General features: G+C 39.6%; 1 protein-coding gene across 2 annotated transcripts in view; it reads left to right on the plus strand.

Moving 5' to 3' along the window:
• Window positions 1–27,209, plus strand: part of PIAS1 (protein inhibitor of activated STAT 1) — a 63,499-nt gene that overhangs the window by 20,005 nt on the left and 16,285 nt on the right. For both annotated transcript variants that reach the window (XM_063346318.1, XM_063346319.1), the window contains exons 2-7: window positions 6,139–6,583; window positions 20,399–20,483; window positions 21,123–21,170; window positions 22,673–22,763; window positions 23,460–23,594; window positions 26,758–26,863. In XM_063346318.1, coding sequence (XP_063202388.1) covers window positions 6,139–6,583; window positions 20,399–20,483; window positions 21,123–21,170; window positions 22,673–22,763; window positions 23,460–23,594; window positions 26,758–26,863 — 910 coding nt within the window. The remainder of the gene's footprint in view (window positions 1–6,138; window positions 6,584–20,398; window positions 20,484–21,122; window positions 21,171–22,672; window positions 22,764–23,459; window positions 23,595–26,757; window positions 26,864–27,209) is intronic.

Consider the following 27,209-nt stretch of genomic DNA (forward strand, 5'->3'; position numbering starts at 1 on the left):
TGTATTTTTACAGCTGGGTGTTGAAGGCATACTGCGATTAATTCAAAACCACTTCCATACTAATCTAATGCTTCCTAGTTGCTTTTATTAGAAAAAAAGAACAATTCTGATTTGATTTTTTTTTTAAACTGTCTTTTGGAAGTGCATTGTGGAATTCCTTCAATAGTAGTTTCCTTGTTTTCATAAGGGGGAAATTTCCATTTGCGTTGTGCTTGAAAACAGCGTTAGAGCTTTGCCAGTGTGAATGTGTCCCCACTTGTAACGCAGACGATGGCTGGAGCTGATCCCTCCGGACTCTGGGGCCGAAGGTGCTGTGCAGGGTGTCAGTGCAGAGGCTCCGTTGCTGAAGCCTTCAGAAGAGCACAGGGTTATAGTCAGGAGGATTTTCTTTACTTTGACTTTGAAGTGACTCCTTGCAGTGCTCGCCATCTTCTCGAATGATTCTTAATTTCAGGATTGTTAGTAAACTATTGCTAATCACTATGTTTCTAATAACAGAAGAAACTTAGTGTCACTGTCTTCAATTGCTGATTATAAATGGGTGACCTCCCATTCAGTATGCTTTTTTTCTTTAAGTTTCTTCTTTTTTTTTTTTTCTACTTCTGTTCTCCCATCTTCTCCCTAGTGTTTGAGGTGATTTTTTTTTCTTTTCTTTTTTTTCCCCCTTTGACATTTGTGTTAATGGTTAGAGAATTGTGGAGGACCTGTTGTATAGCTTTAGGCACAAAATGCGGTGTGGTGCCTCGCCAAATGCTGCTTCTTGTGCTGGCAAAACTTTTGAATGCGTTTTGGAGCTTATTCACAGCTTCTAGTTATCATAAACATCCGGAAATAACTTGTTAAATTCTCCAGATAGATCCCGGGGCTGATTACTAGAGATATAGAAATACCCTTTCTAGAAAGCATTCATCAAATTGTTGGGACTGTTAATGCTGCTGCTGATGGATGAGTATGCTGCTTTGAAGACAGTATCTCGTGGTGCTGGTATTTGTGATAAATTTTCAGTATTTTCCACCATGCTTTTCAATGGACACTGCTCAATTTATTTAAAATAAAAATCACTGACTGCTGCCTGGCTTTTACCTCTTAGGCAAGTCCCTCCCTTCAAAGAATGGGAAAAAACATGAAGGCTCACCATCTGTGGTGTTGGATCTCAGCAGATAACCTGTATCTGATCTTTTCTTGAGCAGTGGGACTTAAAGCTCATCTTCCTGCATTTCAAACCAGTGTTTTAGCCCCCATGTATTTTCCAGTCTAGAAATTATGTTCGCTGCCTGAATCTGCTTGTCTTTTTAGTAGCACTTCTCTGAATCACGTGCCAGTGAGACCAGCCACGCAAGGTTATCAAAGGAATTTCTTATACAGAGGCACTAATACTTAGATTTTATTTATTTCTAAACTTAATTCCCAACCTTCATAGATTGGTGAGATGAGATCCAGTTCTTGAAAGCAATTCTTCTTTGGTCTGACCTGTTAACCTGTACTAACGATTGGACTTCTCTAGCCAGAGAAGCTGCCCAGCCTGGGCATCTTTCCACAACGGGTGGAATGACTGGGCTTGTGTGGAAAACCATTCTTTAAAACTAAAGATTTATCTCTGCTGTTTTCTTTGCTGAGAGAAATCAAAGAAAATGACTCTTCATGTTGGCTGCTCTGTTAAAAGTTAAGGTTCCTGGTAAAATATATTTACTCTGAATGGCCAAACAACATTCACAAAGCAAAACGGTCCTGTTGTGTGGCATAGACACGTTTCTCCAACCAGACATGCTTGTTTATTGAGAGATCTTAGTGAGTCAGGAGCTACAAAACGTGCGTTGATGTTGCAGTGTGTACTAAGCAGCCTGATGCTTTTCATTTCATAATCCTTTTCTGAATGTCTTGGGGAAAACCCTGGTTCCTCTTTACCTTGTACGTGTCTCCATGCAATTTTTGGTTTGGGGGACTTCAACAATTTTCATATGTGTTAGCTTTTAAAAAAGTGTGTACCAGCCTTTTTGAAAGAGCAAGCTGTAGGCAGAGCATCCTTTCCTATTGATAGTCACAGGAGAGGTAGTGGGTGGATGACGTAGGATGCCGCCCATGGGTTGCTTTTGCATCCTTAAGCTATTTTCTTCCAAACCTTATTGGCTATCTGAAGTAGGTGTGGAACAGGAAATATCCTTGTTTCCAGATGAGTTGCTTGAGAACATTTCCTCAACACACAGAAACTGGGGGATGCACCTGCTCACGCGGCTGCAGCATGAACTGCAGCAAACGGTTGAGTTCACACAATCTGCCAAGAGAGAAGTGGCACAGATTTGGAAACAAGCAACTGGGAGGTGGGAAAATAAACTGGCCTCTTTGATTGCATGGTCCTCCTGCCCGACATGTACAATTAGGTGACTTGTCTTAAGACAGTGAAATGCCCTGCTGGCTTTGGGAAGGCTGGGCTGTGGTCACAAGGCTTGGGTGAGGGGACGCGGGCTGAAGTGGGGGTGTGTATAATGAGCCAGGCAATCCCCATGACTAATGCAGCTTTTGCAGAGGAACGTGTGTTTGTGTTGTATTGTCAAGCAGGAAATGTCAGATGTATGTTGATAGATTAGAGTTACCTTCTAAACTCTGTGAAGGTCTTTACAGTGAGTCAAAATAGAAATACTCTCTGTTAAACTGAGATAAGTTGAGTTTCTGTAAAGCTTGTTCTTACTCTTTTACACTTTGAACAGTTTTTCTACCGTCCTCACCCTTTCTTTGAATTTTAGATATTGTTTAGATACAACAGGTAGCAAAATGCACAACATCATCAGAACACCCAGTGTGCTTGGTACTGGGATTTGTTGTAGCTGAAACTGGCTTACAGTCAGCTGCTGCGTTTCTCGTGCTGAAGTTAGGCAAATGGCAAGTAGCTCTACCTTTTCTTAGCTAAAAAAGCATCAATTTCTTGTGCCCTAGTGTGAAGTTTGTAGGAACATGTATTTACCTGTACTTGAACACAGAACTAAACACCTAGTTATCTGTAATTGCAGTTCGTAAGCTATCCTTCAGTCTGTCCTTGGTAGCTGTGTATATACTTTTTTTTGGTTGGTTGGTTTTGTATTTGTTGTTGGTTTTTTTGTTAGTTTCTTTTGTGTTAGGAAAGAAAAAAAAAAAACCAAACCCACCAAAAAAAAGGATTGTGGATATTTGCTGTTGTTAGGAGACAGAATCTTTGTGGTGGGTTTTGTAGCTTGCTGCAGGTGCAGCTGTACTGCTGGGAGTGGTCTTCTTACTACTCTACTTCAGGCAACAGGAAAAAAAGCAAGATTTCCTGAAGCAAAATGCTTTGTGTCTTTGCCCTTCAGCTTTGCTGGTGTAACTATGCCAGCAAGGGGTTTGAATTGTGATGAGGTGAGATGTGACAGGAAAAAAAAATTAATTATAAATTGCAGCTTTTTTGTGTATTTACTTTGTGCATTTGACAGCACTTGTTTTATTTCCCTGCTATAATTATCCTGCCTGTTCTAAGATTAGGGTACCAGTGTGACATGGGCCAAGGGCTCGTAGTATGGGTAGTGCTTGTACGGGCAGTGGCACTTCTGCTGGTGGAGCTGGGTTGTGTCCTCAAATAAAACACAACTGTGTTGGAGGAGGGGAGAGGAATTTTCATGTTCAGATTGCAGCAACGTGAGAGACTTTTTGCCAGCATGGCTGCGTCTGTCGGGCTCTGCTTCCCCGTGCCACTGATTGACACGATCCACTGGCAAAACCTATGGATGTGTGTGCGTGTGTTTTAAGGCATTGCCTCTATTTATTTGTGGAAGAAAGGTTTATCAGTGAAGTATGAAACTGTAATAAAACCGCAAACATTTATTGCTGTTTTTTTCCGTGACTGTGTTTTTAATTGATGTATCCATTAGTGCCCTTAACGTTGCAAATACAATTATTCTTGTCCTTTGTAAGGAATGCGCCAGGGTGGGGAAGATCTGGGGAATTTTATTGGTTTTGGTTTGTGACTCTGGCTACATGATGGACCCTGCTTTCTGTATGCTTATTTTTAACTTGCCTATACCTTCCAAAAATGGAAAATATGCAACGTGTAGCAGGAGCTTCTGTGTTAGCTCAATTATTTCTTAATCCTCTGTGTTTTTTGCAAGCTAGGTCTATAAGTTCATTACAAAACACGAACAGAGTGAAGCTCTGAGAGGTTCTGGCTGTTCAGGAAGTGACTTTTAACGGTGATGGTAGCAGGCATTAAACCCTTCAGCTGTAACTACTCATTCTGTTGAAGAAATGTTTGTAAAGCATTATAAATAGTGTTTTTCCATGTTGCAAATCTATTTGTTTCACTTTCTTTTCAGCTGTCAACACTTCAGATTGTAACTGAAATGCCTATTCTTTTAAGACATCTCTGTTTCTTACAAAGTACCTCGTCTGTTCTCATTAGTAGCTTCGTGACAGTCTCGTAGTCGAAAGTATGAAGCAGGTTCTCAGGGTATTCACGGAAAAATATGCCAGAAAATTCCTGTTATATCCCAAGTGTTTGCGGTAGTCTGCAGCAAGGTTTATCCAAGATCTGCAGCAAGGTTATCCAGTTCTGTTGGTGGGGTTCAACGGAGCAGAAATTTTATGGCAAATTTAGTTAAAGCTATCTGGGTGCATACCTCATTAAATACATGAATCATCTCATTTAGCACTTTTAAATAACACGACCTATTTCAGTATAGGGGAATACCTCTCCTGGACACCTGTACCTTGAAGATCTCTTGCAGGTGCTGGATGTTTGAAGAATTGATGAGGGTTGGGGCTGGTTTTGCTAAAGCTAGGGATAGCATACTTTCTAGTACTAGGACTCTAGGTTTAAGAATTAATGTGAAAATAACTTGAGTAATGTGTCTGAATATTTGCACGGCTTGAAGAACTAGAGAAGGTGGGAGCATTCGTACTCTATTTTAAAGATTCTTTGCTAGCGCTAGTTTGGTTATTCAGCCCTCAGTCACTGGGAAATTGCAGAACCCTGATATGCTGAATTAGCTTAGTCCCAAATATGTACTTCAAGTATTATTTTGGTTTTGATCTTTTGGAATTGACTACAAAATATTCAGGGTATTTAGTGGTCTCATACAAAAGATCCAGGTAGCCAGTCGTGGCATTGTACCTCTTTGTCATTTCCTGGGGAATCCAAAATTCTGCAGGAATATAATTTCATCTGGTGTCACAGGCCTCGTGATGGCGAACGAGCCCGTGTCAAGCACTGAAAGAAGTTTTCAAATAGAAACTGAGCTCCTAAGTTGACTTTCTGGCTCCTGTTTGACCAGCAGAGAAGTAGTTGGTGCACACGGGCGACTGCTGGTTTCGCCACTTTGTGTAGTGTTTTTCTCGGTTCCTGAAGAAGTGAAACAGTTTACAAGTCTTACCAGTTTGATTTCATTAGACCATATTGTGAGACAGTAAAAGACTGTGTAAATGAAGATGCTAATTAATAGAAGGCAAAGCCCAGCTCTCCCATCCAAAACAGAACATGCAACTTTGATGTGAGAAGTAAGGAAATGGAGTTGGAAAAAGTTTCCTTTAACTCAGTAATGATCATATGGGGTTGAACACAAATTGGATTATAATTTCTCATTCTCTTTTTGACATCAGTCACTTATCTCCTTTCCTTTGAACCTGTGTGGATTAGTTATGCTGCATGGCAAAAAGCGAGAGAAAGTGAAGTAACGTTCCAGACTTAAGGACTAGCACAGCTTTTAAGTGCGAGTACTGGAGACGTGGATATTGTCAATGTATGACTTTTTATTCATCTAGTTAGATGTAAAAAAAAAAAAGTTAACATTATAGATACTAGCAGAACGGTGATTAGAAAATAATTACATTTACAAGCGTTATTTTGTACTGGCAACTTGTCCTTTTCTCAGTTTTTTTTTTTTCCCCAGCATTGCTGTCCTGAATTGTATATGGCAAATGGAAATCCCTTTAAAAATTGCTCGATACTGACTTTCTAAGTAGCGATATCTGTCTGTGAACAAGTACTGTTTTGCTTTGTATTTCTTATAATCCGTGGGAGAAGAGCAGTGGTGGGGTGCCTTTAAAAACTGTATGCTTAATGGGATTAAGCCACATTCTAATGTTAGTGTTTAAGATGATGTAACTTGAATACTAATTTTTTGTTTTGTTTCTTTTAAGCAAATGGTTATGAGCCTTAGAGTTTCTGAACTGCAAGTACTTCTGGGTTACGCGGGGAGGAACAAGCACGGACGAAAACACGAACTTCTCACAAAAGCACTGCATTTGTTAAAGGCTGGCTGCAGTCCTGCTGTACAAATGAAAATCAAAGAACTCTATAGGCGAAGGTTCCCTCAGAAAATCATGACACCTGCAGACTTATCTATCCCCAGCGTACACTCGAGCTCCATGCCAGCGGCTTTGTCTCCGTCTACCATTCCACAGCTCAGTTACGATGGCCACCCTGCCACGTCACCATTGCTTCCCGTTTCGCTTCTGGGACCTAAACATGAACTGGAACTCCCCCATCTCACATCTGCGCTCCACCCTGTCCATCCCGACATAAAACTTCAGAAGTTACCTTTTTATGACTTGTTGGATGAGCTGATAAAACCTACCAGCTTAGGTAAGGTTGCAAATGTTGTAATAATATTTTAAGTCTTTTTTTTTTTAATAGTAATGTATGAATTCAGCAGCTAATGCAGTAACTGGTTAAATATTGCATCACACCAGTGTTTAGAGAATTGCTATTTTTGGTAACTTTTGGAACAGATTGTTCTACATGGAGAGACATCTTACGTAACACTCATTAGTTACTTTAGCTGAGCCCTAAATATGGTTCAAAGATCCGTTATGTTTAAGGGGCGAGTTTGACAAGAAACAAACTAAACCTTAGAAAAAGGAGAATAAAACTGCTTTCAGTAGTTCTTATAAACCATAGAGTCTGATTATTTAAAAAAAAAAACAGAAGAGAAATACCCCTGAATCCGTCAAGCCCATAAAATCTTCTCATCTGTGCTGGGAAAGAATGCCAGGCTAGGTATTTGCTGTGGTGCTTTACAGCCGGAACACCTGAGTTTAGGAAGGCTTTGAGGTTCTTTTGCAGTTGTGGCTACTTGTCTTTAAACTCTCGTTTGTATTAAGGTATAAATCACTTGTGTAGCTGCTGAGAATAATGTGATGCTCACAGAGAATTGTATAACAATGTGTGATTTTTCTGGCTCTGGCTCCAAGTAGCACTTTACAGCATGGTTAACTTTTAATACTCTTGAATACTGCTTAAATACAATAGTCCTGTTGATTTCTGGAGGGGCTGCTTCCATGTTGGAACCTTCTACTGTCTTGAAACCCTGGAGAAGATTCACTGTGAGAATAGCTGGGAGGAGGAGCTTTGAGAGAATGGATACGGGGAGGTGGTGGGTGAGTGGAAAAAACCCGTCCTTTGCGAAAGAGATCCCTTGTAAATAAAAATGAGCAGGTACTTTACGTTAACAGCTACAGGGTTGTAGAAGGCCTGATGATGTGAGTGGTGATGGTGGTCTGCAGACTTTGGAAGTATGTTGCGCAGTTGTTTGCGAATTTTTTTTTTAAACTATTATAACTGACACATTGAGGGAAAAACAGATAGCTTTTGATAATCTCATCTTCTGGTTCAGGTATTCTTTTAAGAGGTATACTGTATCTATTTAGCTTTAATCTAAAACCTAATTGATTAATAGGCATTCCAAGCAACGCTGGTGGTACAGGATAATTAGGTACTCAGTATGTGTCTCATCACTTTTACATTATAAATACTTAAAAATAATGCTATAATTTCAATAAGACATTCCAATGCAGGAATTATGGTATGCGTTTATTCCTAGATGTGGTAAGAGCACTTTGCTGTCAGCTCCATGTCTGACAAACCAGCTCCAAATGAAGAGATCATAATTCATGCTCTGTCATGTCTTATTGCTTGAGGAGTTTATATACAATAGCTTATTTTTTCCCTCGTTTGTGGACTCTGAGTGTCAGGGTAAGAAAATGGAAGTGGATGAAATTCCAACCAGATACCTTTTTAAGCAATCTCTGTCCTTTCAGTTAACTTAAGGGTATGTTTGGGGGTTTTGTTTTGCATGTGCATCCGGTGGTGTCTTTCTGTTTGTCTGAAGCCATAATATTTAAAAGCCTTTTTTCTTGTGCTTTTGGGGGAACAGAGCGCTTTGGTATCTGTGCAAATGAGAAATGGTTGGTTGTTTCCTCTTGTAGTGGAAAGTAATGTTGCTCCGGATTGTAAAATTGCTAGCTCTAAATGTCATGAAGGTATTTTAGAGTAATAAATATATATATGTTAATGAAAAAGCGTATTGGACTAATAACCAGTGATATGCAGCTTTATATGCTTTCAAAACAACTTGGAGCAATTGTGCGTACAGCTTAGGAGTTTTAAATGCAAGTATACAGCAGACTTTTATTAATTTTCTGCGTTTATGCAGTTACTGATACTGTAACAAAAAACAGACTTAAATGTTTTGTTGAGTATTTGCCCTCAATCGTTTGGGCATCTTTCTCACTTGCTGCAAACAATGTGGGTTTCCTCAAATGTCAAATTTCTAGGTTGCCTGGCTTTGTTTTCAAATGGCAGATGCATATTACAAACGCTCAGAACTTCTTGGCGTTTTGCCAGCGTTTCAGCATCTCCTGCTTGCTTTTTCCCCATCAGATTCCTCAAGGGTAGGGATAAGAAACTTTCAAAGTTACTCTGTTTCCCTCCACTGCAAGGACAAACTGGTGACCGGATGTGGGGTTTTGTATAATTATCTCCCTGCTTAAAATGGAACCTACTGGAACAGAAAAAAATGCGTGTGTGTGTGTGAGAGAGGGTGAGTGAGTGCAGACTCCACTGATTTGAGGATCTTTAGATTCTTCTGAACTGACAGTCACTACGTAAAAGTTGGGCAAAGCACACCTTTGGATGTGATTCTCCTTGGACTTTCCCAAGTCAAGGTGAAATGTCTTGGAAGGTTTGCTATAGTAGTCTTCTGTCCCATCAAGATGTGATTATTAATTTGAAAAACAATAGTTTGACAAAGCCTCGGGGAAGGGAGTTGCACAGCAAGGCACTTGAACATGCATTCTGTACCCAAATATTTCACGTAGGTGGGTAGTACACAAGCTAATGTGAATAACAGATAAGGAAATTAAATTTGCTAACTATTATTTTTAATGTCAAGAACAAAAGGAGGAAATGGATGTTACCTTCTTACACTTGCTTCCTTAAAATGTAGCTCTGAACTGTGATTAAAAGCCACATGCTGACTGCTCATTGGGCTGGATTCACGGCGAGGGGGAAATGCAGTGTTTTATCCATCCATGCCCTTCTCGCCAACAGCTATTGAGGATCTTTACTTGAGCGTGGCTGACTGAAGCATGCATGACAAGCTAAGGTTAGAAGGTGGCTGTTGGCTAGCTTTTTTTTTTTTTTTTAAATTTTTAAACTCTGGTTTACAGCAGCCCATACAACTTGCAGCAATGAGTAGGGTGCTTGCAGAAGAGCAGACTTGCCGAGCTAGTTGAACCCGTAAACTCAGCCTGCGCTACCTCAACCTGCTGCTGTTTGAAGAACTGAAAATAGCAGCTAGGCCCTGCTGGTGGTGGGACTCTTCTCCTGCTGTTACTCCGCTCAGATAGCGGAGTCTCACTTCCTCCCGAGTGCTTCAAGTACACGACTCCTGCGTAGCTCTTTCTGAGCTGTGTGGCTAATACTGACAATCATGGCTGTGCTGTCGGGGGGTGACAGTGTTTTCTTTACTCCCAAGAAGACTGTCAGTGGGCTTGTTTATCTGAGACGAAGAGATATCTGTCCATGTTCAGCAGAGCTGTCAAATTTGATCCATATTTCATTAGTCGTCCTCATTGCAAAATTGAGAAAGCGTCTATATTGGATGTTTTTGTGTGCAAGCCAACTAGGAATGCTCTGTATTCTGAACATGTATGTTGGTGGATGAATCTGTACGCTGAGCTCTTGCAGTGCTAGGGAGAAGTCTGAGCACTCTGCTCCATGGTTAACCACGATTTGATGTGATTATAGGACTGGGTTTTCTTGAGGAAAAGCTATCTAGTTTGGCCCTGGTGGGATGTATGAAAGTTGCCTTATTATTGTGACTTCTATGTTGTTTGTTTGAATAGCACCTCCTTTAAATAGAAGAATTTTGGTTGCTAGTTTCTCAAATGAAGTGCAGCTATCACTTAATTTTCCCCTATTTTCAGCCCAGTGTACAGACACTGCTAATTCGTTGTTTTTTTAAGGATGGGGACAATTTTCTGAAAGTAACTTCTAACACACAGGTAAGATCTCTTTTATGTGGTGAAATGTGCTTACTATGAGATGAGTAACGAGTACCAAAATTCTGCCAGATTATTATGGAAAAGACATTAGATAGTTAAACAACATCTTAAAAATACTTCTTGTTACAGCGTATGTCATTCCTAATTGCTTTAGCTGTCTAGTTGTTCCAAAAAATGTTTTAACTAGGTTATGGGTCTTCACTTACCTGTTAAGGGGAAATTAACCTTTCCTTTTCAATGTAAAGGATTAAAGAGGCTGTTGACTATGCTACTCTTTTAAAAGCTGTCCGAATAGCATACGGATGATCACCCTGCAATTTAATTGCACCGCTGCAGGTTTAAGCAATGTGGAACACAACACTGAAACACAGATCTGAGCTGTGAAAATTAGGACTTTTACCTACAGGTCTCACCCTCCTGGAAAGAGGAGACAAACATCAGGATTTCTGGGGAGTCAGAGTATCACTTACGGAAGGCATTGTATGCCACCTGCCAGACTGCAGATACTGGCTCCATCGGGTGAAAGGAGCTTCCAGTGGCTCTACTGAGGCTTGTCTTGGTTTGCTTAGGTCTTAGTTGAATGTCTTAATCTGTGGACTCTAATAAGAGGGTTTCTCCAATAAGCTGAATTTCACCCTTGGTGCCTGCCCTCAAGAATTATGTGCTGATTAACCAGCTTCTGACTTGCATTTACCTTGAAATTTTCTTTTTGACTGTGATTGATCGTGGTTACTTGGATGTGCTGCGTTCTTGAAGCCAGATCTTGCAACTGATCTGACTAAAATCTTTAGGGTGACTGTAGTTCAAAGTACAGCTATTAAACAATTAAACAATTCAGTGCACTTAGAAATCTAGGTTGGAAAGTATAGAAGTTTTGTTTGGCAAGTATTCCTCCCTTTCATATATCAGCAAGCTGATCTGTTGCTCTGTCCAGTCAGTATTATGGTTTGTATGAAAGTCACGCTTTACTGTCAGTGTTTGTTATTTTTTTAAATGTACTTTGTGGGAGGAAGTTCAACAAAATACTATATTCTCAACTCGGGCTTGAGCTTTCTGACTTCCGGCTCTACAGTTTTCAGTCGTGCAAGAATAAGCTGAAATATTAGCCCTGTCGTCTTCATGTGCTGTAGCTCAACTAGAATTACAGTGCACTTAAGTTTCTTTTTTTGGCTTCAACTTGTATTTGCATGCAGTATGCCTCAAGTTCATGTATAGAGAATCTTTCCATAGTCTAGAATCTAGTTTTTGAAGTGTGAGAGCTTTAACCCCCTGGGTAGCTCTTGTGCTACAAAGGAATATAATTTATTCCTGTTCACTTCAGCTGATTGCTCAATCTCCTCACACATAGAACTGAGATCACCCAAATTCCAGGACCTTACAGGGTATGGATGTTTGCAGACACTGCTGCTCTGATTTGAATGGATCTAGGGAAGCAACTTTGCTTCCCAAGATCAAATTAGGATATCTTCTTGATAATTTGATAAGGATTTGGGCTCAGTGATCCTCATGGGTCCCTTCCAACTCGGGATATTCTATGATTCAAATTAAAGCTTTTAGTAGAAGAAATTGTGGCAAACCACGTGGTTGTCTCAAAGCATGTGAGTAATCCAGTAGTAATCAGTGAACCAATCTAAGCTTGGGGTGGAATCCCGGTACCCCTTTTAAGTGTTTGGAGAGCTTGAGGCCTAGAAGTGATGCTCACATATCATGAGAGAGGAAGCTATGCTATTGCAATATATATTTTTTAAGATTTCATTTTGCAATCAAGTGTTGAGATCACTTAAAAGTTGTTGGAAGTACTGCTGGGACTTGGAAGTCTTAAATAACTTAGAATTTTTTAGAGGTTCTTTAATCTCTCTTTATGATGGCCTTTAGGAAAAGATGATACGGGTTATGCTAAGCCTGGTAGAGAGTTTACTAGGGACTCTCTTATCTAATCGTGAATGTTAAACTTAATTTTTTGCCTTTCCTGTTAGGCTTCTAAAACTTGCTACTTTCTTGGTGAGAGTAAAAATGCACTAGGATACCCGGTGTAGGGATGTGTCAGTGCTCACTTTTTGGTACTGCTCATTTCAAGTGTTTAAACTGTTGGTGCTCTTAAAATAGAAGCTAAAATGCCCAAGCCTGAATGGCAGCAGTTGAGTTCTGGGACATATATTCAGGTGTCTAAAGAAATCAAGTGACTTGAGTATGGATGATCCGGTGATGTTCCTTCCCTCTGGTAAAATGGTGGAACAGATGTGTACTGGAGACCTGTAAGCCAGGGTGGGCAGTGGTGAGAGGAGAGCTGGGGTAGGTTGGGAGGGCAGAGAGTTCTGGCACTGAAGGTTGGCATGAAATTGTCCCTTAATACTTACTGTAGGTCTTCAGAAATCCTCATTGCTCAGAAATGCTCTAGTACATGACTGATTAAAAAAAAAAAAAAAAAAAATCTGTCAAATGGCACAGAGTTTCCAGCAGATCTATTCTGTTTATACAACGTATCGTAGAGAGTTATAAAATGCGTAATACTTATGAATTAATTGTAGCCCTTGGAGTATTTCCAGGCTATTTTCATATATAAATTTAGGCACTATTTCAAATAAGCTCCTTTTGTGTCTTTTTACTCCCTGCCTTTCCCACCCCCAGTGTAGCTCTGCCTATTCCTTCTGAGTATTAACTGTTAAAAGCTTAAGTCGAACAAAATCTAAAAATGATCTTAAATGACAAACGCAGCAGACTGACCAAAACCGGAGTTCAGTTTTTCATCTGGTTTAAGCTGAAGAAGGTGGCACTGTCACTTCCCAGTAATGCAGTGTATTTGTGAGCGTGGTGCAGCTGTCACCCGTGGAAGTGGGTTAAGAGCTGGTCACTGCTGTCAAGGCAAGAATGATGTGTATGCATTTACTAAAATGCTTCCCTTCAAGTAGATTTGAAGTGTTTTGAAATGTTAAGGTTACACAACATCCATTGTGATAAGCGATTGAAATGAAGTGGCCAAGATGTTACGGCGAGGGAGTGACGGAACAGCAAGGGGAACGTGGGATTTCTCTGGATGCCAGAGGAGAGCTTGGTGCGGCGGAGCTGGTGGAGCCCATGCTGGCCACGCTGTGCTTCCTCACGGCCCTTGGTCCTGCTCTGGGATGTCTGGCACGCAGGGACATGGCTCTAGCGATTAGCAAGAGCTTTTCCTTCCTTCCAGGGCAGAGGGTGGCTCTCCGAGGAGGGGTCTAGCTGGGAAAGACCCCGATACTGCACACCACAAATGCCTTTAATGGGTAGCAGGAAATTAAGGGTATGGCGGGGAGTCGTTGAAAAGGTACTGCTGCTTCATTCCAGAAGATGGCAGGAGCTTGGTGCTAAGAGGTTGTGGTTAATAGAAAGGAAGTGTTTATGTATAAACACTGTCGTTACCCAGGAACTTCATAAATTGTGGTGGTTTTAAAAGGGCTAATGATACATCCCGAGATGTTGCAGATCCCCCATTAAGGTGTATCCTCTCATCATTTCTCTCCCATGTAGCTGCTTGCTTTCTGCTTAGATGCAGATAGTGCAATGGGCTGTACACAGGCATTTGAGATCATGTCCAAAAGCAGTTGTATAAATGAACCCCGTTCAGGATTGATACAAGACGTTTCGACAAACTACATTATGAGGAGCCACGTGTATGTAGTGTTGCGGTACGGATTTGCTGGCTTCTGCTGCCATTGAGCATAATTCAGAGCCTCTCTGAATTTTACCTTTTTAAAAGGTAAACATTTTCTGTGCTTCAATCTAGATACAGTAATTTTCGTCTAGCTTGGAGGCGGTGTATTAAATTTTCAGCACTGAAATTTGAAAGGATTGGACATAAATTGTTACAATGCCTTCTGTTGTTTAAAAGCAAAATGCCTATGCTGCAACAAAATGAGATATTTTACCTATCTGGGGAAGATAAGCAAGAATTATTTGTATGTTGGGCTGACAAATTCTAAAATGTTTAGGTTTTTCTGGTTAATGTGTTGGCAAATTTAACTGATCAAAATTATGTACCATATTAGGTTAATGAATAATTAGACATCTCTTGTTTATCTTACAGCATGTAGCAAAAATTTGCTATAGTCCTGATACTCCTATTTAACATGACTATTTTTGCCTTCGGAAATAAAGATGCTGTTATTGGAAATCATTGGTAATGGGCCAATTCACTGATACCTTTTCTCATGGCCTGAACTTAGGTAATTACTGCAGTGTAAAGTGCAAGTTTAATTTTAGTCCAAGTATCTTTCTGTATTGGAAAACAATATATTCTCTTCCCTATTTAATAAGCAGCACTTGGTGATGATAGATGGAAAAGATAACCTTAGAATATTGGCAGTATGATGGTCAGCTGCAGTTGCATTAGGAAGCATCACCACCTCAACAATGTGATAACATAAGTTTCATTAAAGATTTTAAGGTATCTGTTCTTGAATGGGAATTTAGAGACTGGCTTTTTCTCAAGGCAGCAAGAGGTATTTTACTGCAGAAAGATTGTGTGGCTATTTTTAGCTGTGGGTACTGGTGAGGTGGAACAGAATATTTTTAGAGCTGTAGAAAATGCAGCCGCTCAAGCTGGGTTTTTTTTTTTTTTTTTTTTCACTTTAGCGCTATAGGGTTTTTCCAAAACAAAGAATAAAATTGGTAGGAAATGTTTTTATGTATTATTATTATTATTACTACTTATATAATTAATATATTCATTGTCCATATACACACACACACATATGTATATATACGTTCATATAGAATTTTAAGTGTTTTGTGCCTGTGAATGATACTGTCATGTATTAAAGTAGTTTTTGCTCAAATTCTGAAAACTCATTACCCATGTGAAGTGCTTAACAAAGTACAGAACCATCAAGGCATAATTGGGTCACTCTCACTTAATACATACCAATCCCATATGCTGTTTGGATCATTACTTGAATGAGGTAAGCATGAAATAATTCAGGAAGCTGTGGTGATAGTGAATTGGTAAAAAGAATAGCTTTGAAGAAGAACCTCTGCTCTGTAATGTCTTTGCAATGTTACAGGCATTTTAGAGTGTGTTGTACTAACGTTGGGGACCTGCAGAGGCAACAGACCTGAGCTTGTGCTGGTTCTTACTAAGTGTATGTGCGTATTTACAAGAAAATGTGGATTTTTTTCATTGCCTTTCTTGGATTTAAGCTGAATGAATGAATAAGTAGTAAATACTCCCCTCCACCGCCCCCCCCGGCCTTCAGCACCCCCTCAAAAAAGGTGACATCCTGGTAAGATGAGAAGTGGATTTTTTTATGGCTTGCCTGAAACTGTTCCTGTTGACACTCATTTAATTAGTAAGTCTGCTTGAAAAGCTTTTTATTATACTTTCAAAACCTGTCCTTTCAGATTTCTGAATTATTCAGGATACTTTTTAGCAGGAAGGTAAAGCGATGCTTCTGATTAGTGTTATTATTTTTTTAATTACTGTGCCTTTCTTCTTTATATGTAAATCTAAAAAAATATAAAAGTCCATTAGGCATTCATGCATTGTACCTCCTTTCTGAGATTGCAAAGGAGACGTGGCCTATAAACCACTCTTGACTAATCCTCCAAGCTCTGTACCATTCATAGTGCGCTAAAGAAAAGGTTATAAAACTTAATAATTCTTACTTGTGAAGAAAAAACACCAAAACCCCCCAAAACATTCCTGGCAACTTCTTAAAGAATGTTCATGTTAACTCTGTTGTCCTGGCTAGATTCCAGCATTATTAGCTTATAAATTCTATTTTAATCTACTCGGTTTTCAATTAGAGATCTATTTTTGCCTTTCTTTTGTTAAATAATAATAGTTGTTTGCAGAGCATGGTTGCATGTTTCGAGCCATCAGAATTATTTTCTTGTAGAAAACTATGTATTTTCCTATTTATGGTTTTAATCATACTCCAGAACTTCCAAAGTAAACGATGTGCCTGACTTGCCAGGATCTGTTCGGTGTTCCTAAACACAGCAGACACACCAGACAAATTAACAGAAATCTGTTAGCTTTTCTACACTCTTAAATTCTAGGTTTCCAATGTCTCTTCCTAAGAAATCTGAATTCCTTAGGAATAGGGGAGTTTGTATAGTCATAGATGAGCTTGGAAGCTTAGTATTTAATAGTAAAGCTGCTAAATTAACTCTGTTTAATGTGTTTTATTGAAATTTTCATGCATCGTTTGTAGGATAAGTGGATCTAGAAATAATAGATACGCATATAAAAAGATTGTGCCAAAACATATGGGAGAGGATTAGAGAAAACCACAAAGAAAAAATGTTTTTTATGTCCCTTCTAGAGGATCCTTTTGGGTTTGTTTGCTGTATATCCCCCTTCCTCCCAGGCAAGCCCCAGACATGCAGCTGAGGTCCTCCTCCCTGGCCGTCCCCTTCTGTGTCCCCGTCCCCCCAAGACAAACTCCCTCAGGGCTCTGGTTTGCAATAGGACAGGAGGCAACAAAATAAATGGACGGTTGGTTTTGAAGTATGGCAGAGTCGTTATGAAGCTGTTGGCTTTTCCTCGCCGTATTTGACTGACCTCTGCTTGGAATGACTTGCCGTGATTTTGCAACTGGAGGGCATGGTTTGCCCTCCCTCCCGTTTGGTGGCTGGGCTGGGGACGCTGTTGGGGTGTAGGGAACGGGTTCCCCCCAGCACGGGCGGGTGGGAGGTTGTGCTGGTGTCTTGGTGCCAAAGTGGCAATTGTGGGATCTTGATGGAAAGATAGAGAATGGAAATAATGCTTTTAACCATCACAGCCTGTGTAAAATTTAAGTGTGCTTTCAGTGTCATAGCCTGGTGTTTTCACTGTCGTTCCTCACCTCTTTTGCAAGTTGTTTTGTGTCGGAGTTAAACTGATCATGCTTATTCTTTGCATAGTTTGTTCTTGCCGTTTCTTAATATTGTGCTGAATGTAAAGATTAAAATTATGTCTTTATAATTGGCTGAAATGTGCTTGTACCTAAAGGTTAGACTTGCTTATGGTAGTATGTACTGAATTGGGCAATTGGGGTTTAAATTTGCTCTTTTCCTGGTTGGTAGTTGAATGTCCAAGAGGCAGAGCTGTATCCTAATACTAGTTCAAGAGCCTGACCGTAGCGCTCTTAGTTTAGAATAACGTTATCTTCTTCTCTGTCTTTCTCTGTACTGCTCAATCTGTCAAGAGTTTTGAAATCTTTTGATTGGCTTTTGGATCATCTTTGCCTAATTAACAAGTTGTTTCTTCCTTCTTTGCAATTTGGCCGTGCTCCCACAGTAATCACAATGATTGCTTGTACACAAAAGCCATGTATTGAAAACACAGCGTGTGTATATTAATGCTGTTTCACAGCTAAGAAAAGATCAAGCAGCATGTGATGAAGTTCATCTCCCATCACTGGGGACCATTGATCATAGACTTTTGCTTACAGTTATTAAGATGAGTGCGTATGAAGTTAATAGCCAGCATAAGAAGAAACATTGGAGGCCTTTTTATTTTTAGTCTAAACTGATAGTGTTAAAACCAGCCAACCAGCCAGCCTCCCCTCAACCCCAAAGCCTTCCTCCTTGCCTTTCTCATTTTAGGTGGGTTCTAATTAAAAGTAACTACCTTAACTGCACTGTGCACGATGCACTTACTTGTAATGCTCAGATTTCTGCGGTATTTTCACAGTGCTAAGTTTGAAGTGGCTATTTCTGTGGCAAATTTTTTGATTTAAGCAGAAGCTATTTACTGTCTTGTAAAAGTGCTAGAACTATAGCTCCTGAAGAAAACTGGAATGATGAGAGCTCCCATGTCAGCACTGAAGAATGTCCTTTTTCAGTTTCTGCCATTTTTATGTGTAATGCTTTAATTTGGCCAATGCAAGGGCATAATGAAACTGAATATAGAACTTAGAAACCCACTTTTCAAGATCACGTAATACTGTTTAGCAAAAATAAGTCTTACGTTAATACCAACTGGTAATGAACAGAGAAAAAGGGATTGAATTTTGGAACCTTTGCTAACAGTTATTGTGCTCCTCCCTTCTTTCAAAGGCTTGCAAAAATCCATATTCCCTGCTTGATTCTTATCTTCCAATTGCGGATGCTGCAAAACCAAAATAGGCAAAAAGATGAGACGCTGAAAGGGAGAAAGATTGCTTGGGAAATTTGGATTTAGGCTTTTTTTTTGATGATTGCTGTTTAACTTCTTTGGATAATTAAGTTTTAAATGAAGGTAGCCATAGTTAAATGTTCAGCAGCCTTGTTCTTCCATCAAAGGTGTTGGAGTTCACAACAAATGTTTGCAAAGACCTTCCAGAACTTCTCTGATAAAGCCGGAACTGACGATTTCTAGTGTAAAGCAAATAATACATGGGAGGAAAATAAAACCAGCAGATGAAAACCACCTTTAACCATGTAAAAATATGAAATAATAACTTGGATTTCATTCACTTCTCTGGTCTGCTGCTAATTCATCTTTTGTTGATTGCAGTATATAATTCTGATATTGCTATTTATAACTAAAAGTAAGTTTAAAATTATATTGAAGACTAAATATTATAACAGATTTTTATTGTTAATTGTATGCATTGTGTTTCTATTTCCTGCAAATTTTTACATTATCATAACATGAGTGGCTGCCATCTGAAGCCCTGCATGTTTCTCATTTGAAGAAATTTAATTGAAAATTAATTAAAATAAAAATAGATGTTGGATACTGTAGGCATGAGTGTCTAACTAAACAATAACTTGAGGCTGCATGCTGCACCCTGGCCCGGGTGGAGCTTTTGGACATTACAGTAGAACTTATTATTGAAAAAAAGAAAAGGAAATACATGCATAGAAAAAGTTCTTTATATAACATGATGCTTTTAAAAAGATTTATTATTGTTAGTATTTTCACAAAAGTTGCTGTTTGGTGTATATTACCTTTTCTTACCCATCTAGCTTTAGAGCAACTGATAATGCACTGCGTGTGGTTCTTGCATATAATGTGATAAAATGTACAGATCTCATAGCGTTGTCATGCAAGAAAGATATAAATGTAATTTTGTGAGATTGCTGCTGTTAATATTTATACTAAGTCAATGTCTATTCTATTGTTGGTTCCAACCTACCACATGCTGTTTTTAACAAAATATCTGAAGTATCACCCTGAAGTATTCACTCATCTGTCACTCAAGGATGAGTCAGGAAGTATATTGTAGTAAAACAAAAAATGATAAATTTATTGAGTGTTTAACACACAAAATAGTTATAACCTTACAAAATTATTAAGAATAATGACATTGAATGGCAAGCTTCCTACAACTTTAACTTCAATACATGTGTTGATGATGATGTTGAACAGTTCTCCGGGGAGATGCTTCTCTTTTTTTTTTTTTTTTAATTGTATTGAATTTTTTTAGAAAGCCATTTTCGTTGCCATTGTGTATGGTTCTGTACTGCAGTGGTGCCTGTAGCCCTGGTGCAGGGATGTAATTTAGATATAAGCACTATTTTGGAGGTGTTTAACATTTCTTTGGTTTTACAGCAGGTGCGTTAATTCTTTCGTACTGGTGGGTTTTTGTGTTACGGAGCACGGTGGCACAGAGTTGAAGGACTTTAAAACCAGATTTCATATTGCATATCTCATGTATTGTTTGCATATTATGTATTTGGTGCATTTAAGTCCATAAAATACCTTACTGAAATGTGAGAAATGGCATGTGTTGTACTTCTCAGTCACTCTGTGTATTTTCACAGGCTAATCCATGACCTTGTGTGTTAAAGGAAATAAAAAAGTGATTTATGAGAATTCCTAACAATTCTTTAAATTTAATATCGAAAAGCATTTAGTGTTAAGTTACCATGACTGATAGAAAGTCTTAAGTTGTTTTGTCTCAGCTTTGCTGTTATCTGTATCAGTTTTTTTAATGTATGCTTTATATGCATATAAAGTTTGTTTATTGTATTTTTATTTACAGGAGGGTTTAAATGGCAGCTTTCTTGTTGGCTCTAGAATTGTTTACAGAAACAGATGTGTGTCAGTCTATTGGGCTTGCTATAAAAATGTCTCTGTATATATATGTAGACACTTTAATGAAAGGAGATCGTTCTGTTAATTATTCTCTATTTGCTGGTTTTAAAGTGATGATCTCTTGTTTTCTTCTAGCATCAGATAATAGTCAGCGATTTCGAGAAACCTGCTTTGCATTTGCACTGACGCCACAGCAAGTGCAGCAAATCAGCAGTTCAATGTGAGTGAGTTTGATCAGTAATACAGTATCTTTAAATAACAATAAATTTAAAAGGAAGTAGCTTACCATATCTTTCATTTGAAATGTGATCCAAAGAACACAGATGTGTGCGTAGTGCCTCAGAGAACGCTTTTCGGGGGAATTCTTTTTTCCTTTGTATGTAAGCGGATGAAGAGGAAAAGGGTGAGGAAGAGGGAATTAAATACCACCACTGTCCAGCGAGTATTGGGCAGGTTTCTCTTGCACTAAGTGCTGTACAAATACATAACTCTCCTTCCTGCAGCCCTTTCTCACCATCAGTCACATCCTTTGTTGAGTTCTATGTTTATTCACTATATAAAGTTGGTACGTCATAGCGACCCATTAGAATTTTCTTTATAGTATGCAAAAAAAAAAGGAAATAGTTGAGGTCACATGAGAATGTAATTGACTTATTTACCTTGAAAAGTAAAAAGTGTAACTTTTAGTGTGTCTTGACAAACACAGTGGTGTTTTGACTGACCCGGAGAAGGGAGGTGTGGCTTACACTATATTTACTGGAGAGTGTGGTTTACATACATTGAAATTACAGCTCTGACAAAATACCGATGAACCTGTTGTATAAACAGTATGTTTTAACCTGTGTTCTGTTGTTTCTAGGGATATTTCTGGGACCAAATGTGACTTCACAGTACAGGTCCAGCTAAGGTATGTATTTGTATTGCCTGTTCTTAATGCTGTTGTTTTTTAAAACATATTCGATACATGCTCCCCAGCAGGTCGGGCTTTCCTTTGTGGAGAAGAATCTCCTCCTGTTGTTTTCTTGAGAAAAGCTTGCTGTTGGCTGCTTTGAAAAGGGCAGACTTAACTGCTTGTCCTTGTTACATGCAGCTTTCCTGAAGTTGCTGGTGGCGTGATATCTGGCGTGTCAAAATACTGCATGTACTCTAGCTGTATAGCCAGACAATTTTCTTCAATTTGTTATTTTAGATTGTCCATATGCTCCTTTTTTTAATTCCGTGTTTGTCAGATTCCAGGTGCTGGGCCTTCAAAATCTAAGTGCAGGGAGGGTTATTTTTCCTAGCAGAGATGTCACAGTGTTTCCTGGACATGGTGACTCAAGGTCTACTTTTCTTTAGGCCATGGGAGGCAAAACTTTGGGAATCACCAGACTGGGTCTTTAACCTGTTGCTTATTTTAGAGGTTTTGACAAATGTATTGTAAGTTGGTTAAATCCTACGTATCCCTGTAACTCTGCAGAGCTGTGAGCTGATTTCAGAGCTTGCTCCTGGCAAAAATGGCTGTTTTGCCTTTCGCCCCCCCGGTCATGTCTGCACGGTGAGCTGTTAACTCACCAGACGGCAAGCGATTGCTTTTGGGTCTTGCTTGTTAGGATGCCTTCTGCTGATCAGCAGTTGGGTTGGCTCGGTGTGGGGTCAGCTGGACAAAGGGATGAGGGAAAACAGGGACAGAAGGTAGCTCCCCCTTTTTGAGAGCAGCAGCCTTTTAGGCTCAGCTGGGTTGAATAGCTATGCCCTGATGTGATGGTACATTTGTGTGGACGAGGCAGGTCCCCTGGAAGAAATCCAGTTGAGTTGAGAGGCTCTTTTTGGTCATTTGAATGCCTATTGTCCGCGAGCTTGGCCTACACACATTTCGTAGGACAAGGAAGGGTGTGTCTTACTTTAGTTCCAGCAGCAAATAAGCCTGTCTGAACTTAAGTAAATAAATAAAACTGTCTGAACTTAAGTAATAGGCTTGACATAGGCATGAGGATAGCGTTTGATGCTGTGGCTGAACAGCTGGCTGGTTGGTTGAAGTCAGAGGAGGGACAATTGAAGAACGCTGTATGTTTTGTCCTTGTGAAACCCAGGTCTTGTATCAAGAGGTCAGCCTGGAGAAATGGTAGGAAAGAAATTCGGGTGATCTATCTTTTGTAACAGGAACCTGCATATCTGAATGTGCCAGAGTCAGTCTGAGGAATTCAAGAAATCTGAGGAGGAGCCTACAGCTAGCTTGATCCAAACCTGTAATTTTGGGGGGCTTTCCTGCTTAATGATCTAATGATCTGTGCAGCTAAGTTGAGGACTGTGTCTAGCAAGATTTGTTATGCTTTGATAACTCAGTGGAAAAAAAAAAATTCCTTCTGGAAAGAGGTGATCTTTAAATCACGTTAGAAGTGAAAGATGATGGAAGCTCTTTGCTTTTAGGTTTTGTTTATCAGAAACCAGTTGTCCACAAGAAGATCACTTCCCACCCAATCTGTGTGTGAAAGTGAATGGGAAACCATGCAGCCTTCCAGTAAGTAAGATGTTATTTTGATATACATAATTGGATAGCATTATTAGGAACTGTCTGTCAGAAATTAGCCCGAGAATTTATCCTAACCTTTATTTTCACATTTTGGAGTATTTGAATAAAGATGGATAGATGAATGGAAAAGATAGTTAAGTAAATTGTTTCTCAGGAGACTAGCCAGCAAATCCAAAACATTTATTCTCAATGTGACAGTAAATTTTTATGTTTGACAAACATCCAGTGAGTCTGTCTGAAATTTGACTCTGTTTCGGAGGTTGTCTGTGCAGGGAGTAAACCGTCACTGACCAAGAGGACTAAAGAGAAGAAAGCCGCTTTACAGCACTGGGGCAGCACGCTGGATTAGACTGGGCAATGTCAGCCAGGCAGGCTGCGTAGCAGTACGGAGAGAGGAGAGGTGGCAAGGGTGTCTCTTAATGTGCCGGTGGGCAGGGTTAGGATTTGGAAAGTGTGAGACTCTGTATAAGGAGAAAGGGCCTGTAAAATACCTGATACTGTATTGTCTGAGATAGATATATAGATATATGTGTGTATATATATATATGTCTTTCAATTGAAGAGGGAGCCTGGTTCAGGTGAGAGACAGCTTTTATTGGGGCAGGGGTGTGGTGAGAGGGGAAAAAGGCAAAAGCAGCATTCATTTTTTGTTTTGCTGAGGGGAAAAAATACTTTGATTTCTAGGGCTATCTTCCACCAACCAAAAATGGTGTTGAACCAAAGCGACCCAGCCGACCAATCAACATTACCTCACTCGTCAGATTATCTACGACGGTACCAAACACAATCGTTGTTTCATGGACTGCAGAAATTGGAAGAGTAAGTAACTTTTGTACATAATGCTGTCTAAAGCTTATTAGTTTCTGCTCTGGCATCTGTTTGAAAGATTTGAAAGATAAGCAAGTTTAATTGTGCAGAAAATACTTCATGATTTAGCAGTAGGCTGTTCCTTCTTTTGATGGTATTACTCTATGCTGGGCAGATAGGACATGCTCCCTTAGATCAGCAGCCCTCAGGTTTTTTGGTGTGATCTCTCCCTCTTCACCCCCCACCCACCTCCCTTTGTGACTCACTGAGGGCTCAGACAATAAGATCAAGACATCCCATAAAACGTTTGTTTGTTTGTTTGTCTTAACTTCAGGCCTTAAGCTTTTCCTGATTTTAGGGACCTGGCAAAAAAAAAAAGGCCCTGTCTTGGCTTCAACTTGTAACTAGCACGTGACGTTCAGTACAGAGCGGTCTTTTATAGCCGTGTAAGTGCAGACACAAAGCACAGCAACTCAGCGGGGCCCAGGAGATTTAATTTGCCTCTTTCACATTTCTGTTCGCACAACTGCTATCCTTATACTTAATATTTAAAAAGTCATGTTTTTATAACTTTTTTGTGTCTGTGGGGAGAGTGTTACAATAGGTATTATAAAATTGCTGATGTTCCACTGTACTAATTAAATCTGGAACATGCTGCAAAAAGTTACTTCAATAAATTAGTCTGTGAATTAGTGCACTCCTTTCACCGATGGCAAAAACCCCTTGCTATATATGCATTATAGAGTCAGCATGTACTTGAAAAATGGTGGCTTTGCAATTGCAACCATCCTGGTTTTAGAAGGCCCGAGAATTGTCCTGAGGTGGAATCTTGTCCAAGAATTTGTCAGTGCGCAAAGGCCAGGATTCCTGAACCAGCGTGGAAAAATGCTTACAGCCCAATCATGCACAGTAGCCAGTTATAAAACATCACGGTGGTATTTCATGGTGGATTTCTTGTGGAGCGTAAAACAGTCTCCATTCAGATTATAGAATAAATGATGGTTGGATGATTTTTTTAAAAAACCTTCTTCTATCTAATGAGAACTGCAGGTATCAGACATAAGCATTTAAAAATGAACCTGTTGTGGTTTACATTGCAGGAGTCCCTACACGCAAGTTGATTAATCCTGGTTATTGCCCTGAATACAGCTCTACACTTTTGCTTAAGAATACCAGTGAGGATTTAGGGAAAAGAAATGTCACAAGTCGGCATGGACTGTAAGCTAGTCTCTTGTGAAGTAGCTAGTTTCTCAGGCTTCACAGATATTTCAGTTATAAACGCCCTTTTGGCTGACTTCTAGCTTACAATAGAAAACTGAAGATAGTGGCAAATTTGTAGTGGATTTCATGAGAATTAGGCGCTGGTCAGAACTTCCCTACTTTATGAGGTGTAATGCTTCCGAACGTGATTATTTGAGACCTTGGCAGTTAAATTTGAGGAATTATTTTATACTTGGATATGCCTGTGTAACATGAAATTTGAATTCTTCTCCTCCCCTTCCCTTAAGAGCCAGTTGCATGTCTCAACTGGTGTACTCTACCTTTCCTGAAGTCATAATTGTGATTTTTACACAATCTATTTCAAGAGCCTTCTGTACAAGATGCCTTGGGCAAGTTCCTAGCTTTGTAGATTCAAGCTGTCGGTAAATAATTTCACAATGTTAATTACCATTTTTCTAACTTCTATACTAATTGAGGCATTAAACAAACAAGTTAAAGCAATAGTGGTTTTTAACGATGTGAAAAGCATTCGTTGTAAGAATGAAATATTTAAAATGTGGTGTTTCTGATGGTATTTCAATTTGTGTAATTTTATGGTAACACGTATTACTGAGATCCCATCTTTGGATTCTGGTGGCATCCTAAATAATGGTAGGTGTCACAACTGTGTGGATTTTTTGTTTGTTGTGTTAGTGGAAACATACATGGCATTTGCTGGGGGAAGAGTTTAATTTTTCAATTTAAAGTGTGTGAGTGTGGCTGCAGGTTTAGCGAATAGTGTTTATATCAAAAAGTAATTGATGTAGCCTAATGTGAGAACACAAATTCTGTCCTTTTCATTTTGGGGGTGAGGGGGAGAGAGGGGTGTTGCTGATGAATGCATAGTACAATATCACATTTTTAGAAAGACAGTTATTACCCGCTGTTGTTAGTAGCTTACAAGAAAAACAAGAGCTTCAGAAATCTCAGGCTGTGGTTTGAAATGAGTTAGCAACGCCAGGAAGAGCACTCTGCCACTCCTGCTCGGCCCTGGAGGGGAGCCTTTCCCCGCTCACAGGGGAGCTGGCAGAGTCCATGTTCGGTCTGCATCTGACCTGCTTCTCTGCCAAATTATTTTCTGTGGTGGCAGAAGTGAGCATCCGTGGCTTTTTGCTGACACCAATAAGGAACATTTGCATGATCTGGTCTGTTGAGACTGATGGGGGGAAGTGACCTGACCTCTTCCAGAGGGGAAGGACGGACAGTTGGGAGTGGTGATTTCTCACCCGGTCTGGCTAAATTCACTAGTGTACATCTTGGTCCCACTGAACTCTTGAACTCTCTAGCTGCTTTACTTCTGTTAAGCCTCCCCAGTGGAGTAACATTAGCATTTTATAGACAGTAAGTGCAAGAAGATAAGAAAGTTGAGCAGCGCTTCCAGACTGAGTAGGAAATACAGCAGATGATGCATCTTTTTATGCATTGCTTTTGAAGAGGCATCACTGCTGATTTTCATACTTTGAAAATGAAATAAGCTTTTATTAAAAACAAAAAAAAATTCTGGTCATATTTGACCTGACAGCTTCCCTTAAATGTATTGACGCAACTGCAGTGCCTAACATTATTGATAGAAAATTACCCTTCTTAAATGGGCGGTAGACTGCGTGCCCCAAGTTAGATGTAAAGCTTCCAGAGGTGTCCTAAATGCTGTTTTAATGGCTTGATTTGCAGCTAAACGTAATCTCAGTGAAGCGTAAAGTCCCTCTTGTTGCGTCTCTAAAACTGTAGCCCTGTGAACTTTCTGAAGCATGGTGGGTTTTCTCCAGTCTGAAAGTTTTGCCATCTAAAGTCTGGTAGCTGCTTTAGAAACACAGTGCCCTGTAATCACATAACACATTGCGCAAGCATTGTATAAAATGCAAGCCGTCTTTCAGTTAAAACAGTTTTTACTTTGATCTTTTGTTCTGTTTTCTAGAACTATTCCATGGCAGTCTATCTTGTGAAGCAGCTCTCCTCCACGGTGTTACTGCAGAGGTTGCGAGCAAAAGGAATACGGAACCCTGACCATTCTAGAGCACTAAGTACGTCTGATGTACTACTTATTTAAAAAGGAAAAATAGCTTTTCCTATGTAAAAGGAGATTTGAAATAGGACTGCACTAACTGAGGTTTGGACTTCCTACAATTCTCTGAGTTTTGAGAATCTGATAGTGGTGTTCTTTGTATTCAGTTCCAATTCAAAGACTCAGAGGCCTTTGTTTGTACTAGGAGCCAGTCCAGGAACCCTGTTGACACTGTGAAGGGAAAAATGCAAGAGAATCTCTTTCAGTTCAGCCATACTGGCTTTGTTTCTTCAGAATAGAACAACTGTATTTATATAGTTAACTGGTAATTCAGTACCTCGGGCAAGCCGGACTAAACGCCTAAT

The sequence above is a fragment of the Chroicocephalus ridibundus genome, chromosome 9 (assembly GCF_963924245.1).
Source record: "Chroicocephalus ridibundus chromosome 9, bChrRid1.1, whole genome shotgun sequence".
In the NCBI taxonomy this organism is placed as follows: domain Eukaryota; kingdom Metazoa; phylum Chordata; class Aves; order Charadriiformes; family Laridae; genus Chroicocephalus; species Chroicocephalus ridibundus.